Source organism: Andrographis paniculata, unplaced genomic scaffold (genome assembly GCF_009805555.1).
Source record: "Andrographis paniculata isolate CXL003 unplaced genomic scaffold, ASM980555v1 Contig22END, whole genome shotgun sequence".
Classification (NCBI taxonomy): Eukaryota; Viridiplantae; Streptophyta; class Magnoliopsida; order Lamiales; family Acanthaceae; genus Andrographis; species Andrographis paniculata.
The window spans coordinates 1,661,125-1,670,779 of NW_026137513.1; the positions used below are offsets into that span (position 1 = coordinate 1,661,125).

Below are 9,655 nucleotides of genomic sequence, written 5' to 3' on the forward strand. Positions count from 1 at the left end.
AATTACAAGAGGCCGAAGCAATCCTTGCCCAAACCACAAAAGTCCATCCCAAACATATGTGGACTAGCTCAGCCTTACAAATAGCCCATCACATCCAAACTAATCTAAGAAGGCCCAGTCCATCACTATCAGGCCCGATTAAAGCCCAATCTATCTAGTCCAATAATCCCAACCCAAATGGACTTACCTTCCTGCCCAACCTATCCAAGTCCATCTAGGGTTGTGTTTGTTTGGAGTTTGGATTTTGAGTTGGAATTTGAATAGTAAAAATTTTGAATTTGAATAGTTGTATGATGTGATATAAATAGGGTTTGATGTGATATTTTGAATGTAAAATTGATTTTTAGTATAATATAAAAAATAAAAAATAGGTATTTAATTTGATATTTTTGAGGGAAAAAATTGGATGAATAGTGGAAATCCACCAAAATCCTTCGAACAAACACACCCCTAATCGCCATCAAGTATATAATCCCAATCTCATTTCAGAATTGGCGGGAAAGTCACCTGTTAACAACAGAAGTTTGCCCTGGACCTCTACTCCATGGACTCTGATTCAGACTCCGATGGCTCTCACATCTCTGCCACTCCTCCATCTTCGCCGCCGCAGGCCGCCGTTCATCTTCCTACGCCGTCGTGCAGGGAAATTCTTCTCTCCTCTGCCAAATCAAGAACTAAAACCTCTGCTTTCACCTCCAGAGCTATATTACATCCCAAAATCTCGAAGAAACGCGAAAAACCGCCTCCACAAGCCGAGCCAATCCAGTCAGAACCAACGAGCATCTCTCCAATCACCTCCAATCTGCCGTTTCAAATTAAGAAATCACTCGATTCGCAAAGTAGCAAGGTCTCCGGCGACGGACTTCTTCACGGGGGACACAGCGCATCGAGGTTCGCATCGTTTTTGAAAGCTCAGGATAAAAAATTGGATTTCGAGACCGATGATTCGGTCGAGTTGAAAACCGAGGCTCTTGTTGCAAGTGATGGTTCGAGGGACATTGTGAAAGAACAAGTCGCCGAGAAGGATTTGAAGGCGAAGAAGCTGAGAAAAAATCTTAACTTAATCGGAGGTAAAGATTTCGATGTTTTGCCAGCTAAAAAGCATAAAAGCACTAGTGAGGGGAATTTCGTGAGGTTGAATATCAATGGCTATGGGAGAAAAAAGTTTACTTTCAAAAACAAAAGAACTGGCGCTAGTTCATCATACAAGCGCCGGAAATATTACAGAAAACGCAATGGAAGTGGTGGAGAGGGACGGGAAGAAGGAGTTGTGTTGGATGAAGAAGGTTTTGCAGTGGATCTTGGGAAAGGACAAGGGGAAGCAAAATTCGATGAAGGTCTGATCAAAGAAGCTGTAGTAAGGGTTAGAAATGAGGCATCCGATGAGAACTTACTGGATTTATTGAAATTGACGCATGGCTATGATTTCTTTCGGGATGGTCAGTTGGAGGCTATAAAGATGGTGCTCTCTGGGAAATCCACAATGCTGGTTTTTCCAACTGGTGCAGGCAAGTCCTTGTGTTATCAGTTGCCTGCATTGGTGTTGCCAGGAGTTACACTTGTGGTGAGCCCTTTAGTATCTTTGATGATCGATCAGCTGAGGCATCTTCCTCCTGCGATTCCCGGTGGTTTTTTGTCCAGCAGTCAGGTTGTCCTTGTCGTCTTTCGAGTTTTTACTTGGCCTTGCTGCTTTCCATTAACTCTGTTTATACTGATTGTTGTGTAGACAGTAGAAGAGTCTTCGGAAACACTCCAGTTGCTCGAAGAAGGAGCTTTAAAGGTTCGTTTATGTCTTTATACGTGTGGACAAATCCATTGCTATTATTTGTTATATCAACGCCAGTAAAATTGATATTAGTTTCCTCGATTACAGTATGTTAGTGTTGCTAGGGCCGTTTGATATCGTAATTCTGAAATTTTTGGTGGGATTCACGCTCATGGAGTCCTGTCAATCATGCGATATATTTCTCAAGCTAAGATTATGACTTTGTCCTAATCTATGTCACAGGTTCTGTTTGTTGCGCCGGAAAGATTTCTTAATACAGAGTTTCTTTCCTTATTTTCTGGCTCTTTGCAATTATCTCTTGTGGTTATCGATGAAGCCCATTGTGTTTCAGAGTGGTAAGTCCTCTTTTGCATACTTCATCTATGGCTTTCCATTTTTCCTTTTCTATTTACTTTACTTGCTTACCATTTCTGTACTTGTATTGTTTTCCCTAACATTATTTTAGAACAATAGCAATGCTATAAGATTTCATGCACTTGAAAGTTTCTGACAGGTCACACAATTTCCGACCTTCATACATGAGGCTCAGAGCTTCCCTACTTCGTGGTAGGCTGAATGCAAGATGCATTCTTGCAATGACTGCAACTGCAACTAAGAAAACATTGTGCGATGTCATGCATGCTTTGGAGATTCCTCCCACATCCCTTTTCCATTCGCCCAAAGTAAGGGATAATCTCCATCTTTCAGTATCTATAACTGGGAATCGGTATGTGCACATGCCCTAACTTTATTAACAATGAATTCCTTGCATGTTGAATTTAACATCCCATACTTAATCAAAATTGCAGACTAAAAGATTTGATGGCACTACTTAAGACATCTCCATATTCAGATATCAAAAGCATCATTGTGTACTGTAAATTCCAGGTAGTCTTTCAACACCAAAAACAGCATATATAAATGAATTCAGCTTCCCCACGTTAAGATTAACTTGATTGGCTTGACGTCATTTATATAGTCGCATGAATTTTGACCTGCATATAACTTCTTTCCCTCATTCTGGTTTTGTAGTCTGAGACTGACATGATTAGCAAGTATCTGTGTGATAACAACATTTCTGCAAAGGTTAGTTGCACTTGTATGCTTCATACAGTCAGAACATCAGGTTTTTACCATCTTCGGAAATTTCTTCACTTGCATATGTGGCTAGTGGCTATTCAACTGAAGACATTATTCATTTATTTATTTTCAGAGTTATCACAGTGGCATTCCTGCAAAAGAAAGAAGTCGTACACAGGATTTGTTTTGTTCAAACCGAATTAAAGTGGTAAGAAGTATAGTATCTTCATTTGTTGCTAGGCTATTTGTTCATTTTATATAATGTATAAAAAATTACTTTCTGATTTGCATTCTCTGTGTATGAAGATTGTTGCAACTGTGGCATTCGGCATGGGACTTGATAAAAGTGATGTTGGAGCTGTAAGAAAACTTTACTGTTCCTTTTTTGTATCTTTGGGTGGTGATCATTTCTATCAATAGATGTAGAAGGAAATGATCATGACAATTTATTTTATTGAGTTGCATAGTTTTGCAAGGACCCTAACTGCTCCATCTATTTTTCCATTGCCAACAACCAACTTGTAACATTGTTCAGGAACAATATACAGTAATTTCCCGGGTTAACAAACCAAATAACTAATGCTTGCAGGTTTCTGGGGATTCTAGTTAGTCTATTTTGTGAATGGAACTCGCTAAATGAAGAAAACCAATATGTCAAGTCTTTTAGTTCTTTATTTTCAAATTCCCGGCCACAGTATTCTGATGCTTGCTTGTCTCAGGTTATTCATTATAGCATACCAGGAAGCCTGGAAGAATATGTCCAGGTCACTCACATTTCATGCAATTCCTTCTATCTAACTCAAATCAAAATAATAATTCATTTTTGAAATGCAAAAAGTTTAAGCATTCTATTATTGATTCAGGAGATCGGCCGTGCTGGGCGTGATGGTAGAGTTTCTTACTGTCATCTTCTTTTTGATGATGGCACATATTTTAAGCTTCGAAGTTTAATGTACAGGTAGCTAGCTAACTGGACTGATTTGAGATCAATTCTGTTTTTGCTGTTTGATCTATACATTTTGCTAACACTTTTGTTTCTCAGTGATGGTGTGGATGAATATACTGTCAACAAATTGCTTTGTCAAGTCTTTATGAGTGATGGGCTTCCAAGTGGAGACATCTGTTCACTAGTAAAGGAATCAGCATCCCAGAAATTTGACATGAAAGAAGAGGTCCTTCATGCTTATGTTTTTGCTTCAAAATGTCCATTCATCTTGCTTTATTTCTCTTTTGCTATTTTCTGTCAAATCCTGGACTTTAGTGTCCTGCACATTGAACTTGAAGCCACTTTTTCTTGAAAGTGATGACTCTTTTCTCCTCAAATGAACTACTCTGTTTTTCCTAAGTATATGTAAATTTCTAAACTGATATATAAAACTGCGGACTTTCAGGTGCACGTGTATAAATTGAACTGATATCTATATCCAACTTATTTTCATGATGGTTGTTCACCTTTATTTCTTGGGTTTGTAGGTAATTCTAACAATTTTGACACAGTTAGAATTGGGTGAAGGGCAGTACATTCATTTGCTTCCACAGATGAATGTAACTTGTGCTTTGAATTTTCATGAGGTCAGCAGATCAATCTTCTCTAAAACTCTATGTCCATGCCTTTTGTCTATAATTTTGTTGGTCAGTTATATCCCCCAGTTATTTGTCTTGAAACAAACAAACCTTATTGTTTTTCTGTTGATTCTAACCCGCCAAGCTACCAATAGCATGCCTGATACCTCAATGAAAAACTCGAAATGCAGACTTCACCATTAAAACTAGCAGCTAAAGATATTGTGGTTGCAGCAATCTTGAAGAAGTGAGAACACTCATCACTCTTCTCTCTTCGCTCTAGCAGTTGCCTATGTCTTTAACTCAAAATGGACCTCATGAAACAGGTCTGAGATGAAAGACGGGCAGTATGTATTTCACATTCCATCCGTTGCCAATGTCCTTGGAATGGAAGCAATTGACCTAACAAGTCACTTGCTGAGTCTAAAGGTTTGTGAGATCTCTCTAGTTTCAATATCTTTTTATCTGCTTCAAAGTTAGAGAAAACTAGGTTAACTATTCATTCATTCTCTGACCCTGCCAACAACTGATGATAATCATTTATTGGAACAAATTTTTCTGTTTATTTGTTGCAATAAGTTTCATCTACCCTTGTTAAGATCTGATTAAATTTAATCTGTACGCTAGCTATGTTTACAACAAATGTTTCTGTTTATATGTGAAGCAGAGGCTTAGATGAAAATTAAAATCTGAGTATTGTGTATTAATGCATAATTTTCTCAAATGTAGTGGCTGGAAGTTAATCTTAAACATCATTACCCGAAAAGCATGTTTCTAGTACTATTCCTTTTGCATGTTCATTTCCTTTGTTTAGAAAGAATACTTCAACTTCAATAATCACTTGTAGATTTGGACTTACCTTTGATAAAGTTGCCCATTTCTTTTTCAGCTGAAGGGTGAAATCACATATGAGATGAAGGATCAGGCCTTCTGTTATAGAACTGTGAACGCTCCGAAGGATATTTGTTCTTTGGCAACCCAGATAACGAAGTGGCTCGGCGATGTTGAAACTTGTAAGGTGATTAGTTGTTTCAACACAATTTGTTGGTTTCTGGCCTTCCTCTCTCACTCCTTTCTATTAGTATGTGACCTATATTGTTGTGAAGGGCTCTCGGGGCTTCTTCATGTCAGTAGAAAGAAGTTTAATAAAATTGTAATCCCGTAGGTCCAGAAATTAGCTGCAATGTATTATGCCGCAGCGTTTGCTGCAAAAGAGTTAAGCAGCGGTCATGGTTGCCAAAAGGACCAACACACATCGTATTTAGAAAGGAAGATTGTTGAGTACTTCAATGGCGAAGATGATACTGATCTCAATGCTCAAGTGCCCATTCAATCTGACCAAAACAGGTACAAAACAATTGTTTCCGAATCCACATAATGTTTAAACCAGCTAGATCAAACTGAAACAAAGTGCATATATATATATATATATATATTCGTAGATCTTACTCCGGTTCTGTTTGGAAAATGCATTGTGGTTATTTGAACTATAGCTTAACTCAAGTGGACATGTATTTTTCGGTTTTTGCAGTTCATTTTTGCGAGCTGATATAAAGGTAACTCTCAACCTCACTCCTTATACCCATCGATCGTTTATTGAACCAAACTTAACGGCATGGATGCACCAGGTTTTTCTCCAAACCAATTCACATGTGAAATTTACTCCCCGGGCTATAGCAAGAATACTGCATGGACTTGCGAGTCCAGCCTTTCCTTCAGCCACTTGGTCGAGAACTCATTTCTGGTATTGTACTCCCAGAAGAAAAAATAAGCATCTCTTATGCATATATTGAATACCTTTTCTTTTGGATGGTTGGGTAAACTGTTTTTTTTACTCCCGTAAGTGTTACCCCCTTATCATTTTAGTCTCGTAAGTGGAGCCTGTCGCAAACTAGTCCCATAAGTGAAATATTTTCGCTGTTTTAGTCCTCCGGCGCCGGAGACGCCCGCGTGGCTCGCCGGAGGTGACGTGTCCGCCAGGTGTCCCACCAGGTCAGCGACACCTGGCGGACACGTGGATTTATTTATTTTTTTCAATTTTTTTATTTTTTTAAAATTAAATCAAATTAAAAAATGAAAAATATATAAATAAAATTAAAAATAAGTTTTAAAAAAAATAAAAATAAAATAAAAAAATCCACGTGTCCGCCAGGTCAGCGCCGCCACGCGGGCGTCTCCGGCGCCGGAGGACTAAAACAGTGAAATTTTCACTTATGGGATTTAGTTTGCGACAGGCTCCACTTACGGGACTAAAATGATAAGGGGGTCCAGTTACGGGACTTAAAAAAAACAGTTTATCTGGATTGTTTGCATGGTTCTACTGATTGAATTCTTTCGTGGAAGATTTTTGATTTTCCTAGGCCTTCCATCAAGTGGTGAAACTGATTGAATTTCAGGGGCAGGTATGCTCATATGGACTTCAAGACAGTAATGGAGGCGGCGAAGGCAGAGCTCATAAATTTTCTCAGAAAGGATGCAAACCAAGAACCTTTTATCTTTCAAGGGACATAAAACCGATATTCAATAATCAATAGGTACACTCCTCTTATTTATTCTTCTGTCTCTTTTAACCAAAAACTAAGGTCTTTCACTTACTATATTTTTCAATGAGTTTATTTTTATACTAAGTATAAAAAATTTAATTGTTAATATAAAAAATACTGTATATTTTATGTTGAATTATTTATTTTTTTGAATAGATCAAGTATATATATATATTATTTTATTATTTATATATGTATTAGTATTATTTTTGTAATATTTATAGATAATTGTATCTGCACCCATTCTCGTAGCTATCCATTCCTTGAAAACTGAAAATAATATTTTATCATCCATTTCTTTCAGAGCTTTTGATGGTAAGGCTATGAGATACCAAATAAGTTCGGAGTTATAAAGCTACTTGTATCTGTAATGTCTAAACCATGAATTCCTTCGTGAGTTTAATGATGCATGTTAGCAATACGTAGTACCGGTTGTGAATTATTATTATTGTTGTTGTTGTTGTCGTCGTCGTTGTTATTGGCCCCAAAATCGATCAAAGCCAAACAACAGCAATATCTCAGCACTAAGAACAAAAAACAAAAAATTCTCACAATAGAGACTGGTAGTTCGTTCTCATATTAGACTGCGAATACACACACATGTGACGGCAAGAACAAGAAATATAGAAGAATTGATAACTGAGTTCGGCACTAACTAACTTACATCTTGGTGTTTCAATCCAGGTGAAATTTACTATCGAAACCATTGAAGGACAAGAATATATAGATACAATCGAGTTACACTAATCAATACATCCGTTTCTTGATTGTTCTCCCAACTCAAAATCTATCCACTCGTAACTCTCTTAATGTTCAATAATCTCTCCCTATTTCTTCATAGAGACAAACAGAATGTTCTGTACATTTCGATTGATATCTTTTATCTCAAATTTATTTTTTCTTACCTCGCATCATTTCTATTTTATCATGAAGCTAACATTTGAAAACAATATAATATTCCATCTAACAAACTCAATCAAAAAATAAAATCTTTTGTTCCATTATCTTTTTCTCACATCTACTAAGTTTGTTACAACCGATGTTTAGAATACACAATGTTTGGGGGGACCAACGAGCTTTCTCTATCAATTTAGCTGGGTCTTCATTAGTTTGATCCATTTTTGCACTATCTGTTTATTTGGTTGAGCTCAAAACAAATTGGGCCGTGTCTATCCACATGTTCAATTTATCTGCAGATAACATCAACTAAAACTAAAAAACAAATATATTTCACTTTGAACAATCTCCCTTTTTTGTTGATGTTTACCAACCTTAGTAAGGACGATCTCCTCAACATTGCACACAGGAAACAAACATTAGGGACTATTATAAACTCCCCTCAACCAAGCATAAACACATAAAACTAAGGACATGCAATCCATTACCCCTCTGGGAGACATCAAACAAACAAACCATATTCATCGTTATGGGGCTTGACATGAAATCTACTCCCCTTAATCTATGCAATACAATTTTAATCAATCATCACAATCATCAATAAGTAATGCACACAAACAAGCAGTTTATTCAATCCATCAATCCAATGTTAAACCCTATCAAGATGAAGATAAATTATGTACCGCTTCAATCGCAGCTTTACTCTTTCTTTTTGCTCCCACCATGGGAGATATTTCTAGCCATAAAGGCTTGAATTGGCATTTAACTTCGATTAGAACTGGGGGAAAGAAGAAATTGTTTTCTCATCTCTTTTACAAGATTGTCTACTGTTGATCCGAACAACCTGTTGTCCTTAAATCCCGATAGTTTATTTTTCATACTAGTTGTAAATTTGTCTTCTAGAGTTTTTTTTTTTTCATTTTCTTTGACTCCATCTTTAAAATGAAACAGTTATGGCCATTGCTTTCATAGGAATCCGTAGATTTACCTCTTGTAATTATTTCACCTATAGAATTGTCAACAATAGGAATTCTTTTTTTTTTTTTTTTTTTCTTTTTCAGTGTATTTCAATACATTGATTTAATAATTTGAAATTTAGACTGATATACTATCATGATTTCAATGCAGCTTCTTCATTGGCCTGGTTCTTGCATACTTTTGTCGGGGATTCATTTCCACTTTACTCTCACGATGGTTAATTTTCTTTTTTGTTTTTTTTAGGTGTGTCGCCTTGAAATGAGATATTGTATGAATTGCTCATAAGAACTAATGAATTATTTTTTAATGTGTATTGTGGTTAAGTAATAATTGTATATTTTATTATTTTTATTGTTTATTAGAATTTGTAGTGTGATGTATGGTGTTGATTGTAATGGAATGACTTAGTCCTTCATATTACCGCTATAGTTTCGTAATAAATATTTTTTAATTTTTTTCGACGAATTAAATTGCGTAAGAAAAATCGTAACAAAAGCCAATCCCATGTGCGAAAAGTCCGATTCTTTTTTGTTATGAACGATGTGGCGTAACAAAAAATGTAGCAAAAGCCAAGCCCATGCACGGGCCAGGCCGGGCCGATTTATTATGACGAAGAAATAGCGTAAAAAAATTCATAACAATCTTCGTTCCATGCGTGGGCAAGCAACGTTGACCATCCACAATTGTTACAAAAAATTGTGTGATAAAAAACATTTGTTACGCGAGTATATATTACGGTAATAAGTCGTAACTCCGGCGTCACAAAAATTGTATTTTGCACAAAAAACAAGTTTTAGTTACAATTTTTCGGCGTAGCATAAAACTGTTT

The 9,655-nt window shown here is 36.6% G+C and overlaps 1 protein-coding gene across 6 annotated transcripts; it reads left to right on the forward strand.

Annotated features, from left to right (window-relative positions):
- The first annotated feature begins 502 nt into the window (after positions 1–502).
- LOC127245252 (ATP-dependent DNA helicase Q-like 5) lies at positions 503–9,150 on the forward strand. 6 transcript variants are annotated; one of them, XM_051266008.1, is made up of 20 exons: positions 503–1,648; positions 1,727–1,780; positions 2,009–2,121; positions 2,280–2,492; positions 2,575–2,653; positions 2,798–2,851; positions 2,979–3,053; positions 3,152–3,205; positions 3,565–3,609; positions 3,709–3,803; positions 3,888–4,017; positions 4,319–4,417; positions 4,600–4,655; positions 4,735–4,837; positions 5,298–5,426; positions 5,574–5,755; positions 5,940–5,964; positions 6,037–6,152; positions 6,805–6,942; positions 8,977–9,150. In XM_051266008.1, the coding sequence occupies exons 1-19, from the start codon at positions 545–547 to the stop codon at positions 6,917–6,919; spliced, it is 2,841 nt and encodes a 946-aa protein (XP_051121965.1). In that variant the 5' UTR covers positions 503–544; the 3' UTR covers positions 6,920–6,942; positions 8,977–9,150. The 6 variants fall into 6 exon arrangements, 5 of the variants coding, with proteins under 5 accessions (XP_051121965.1, XP_051121968.1, XP_051121967.1 ...); XM_051266011.1 differs by having other exon boundaries at positions 6,811–6,942; XM_051266010.1 differs by lacking the exon at positions 8,977–9,150 and adding an exon at positions 7,636–7,804.
- The last annotated feature ends 505 nt before the right edge of the window (positions 9,151–9,655 follow it).

Bases quoted from the DNA above. Each gene is read 5' to 3' on its own strand.
- LOC127245252 (XM_051266008.1), top strand. From the start codon at position 545: ATGGACTCTGATTCAGACTCCGATGGCTCTCACATCTCTGCCACTCCT. The intron at 3,054-3,151 runs GTAAGAAGTATA...CTGTGTATGAAG, and splicing joins GTTCAAACCGAATTAAAGTG to ATTGTTGCAACTGTGGCATT. The intron at 4,838-5,297 runs GTTTGTGAGATC...TTTCTTTTTCAG, and splicing joins GTCACTTGCTGAGTCTAAAG to CTGAAGGGTGAAATCACATA.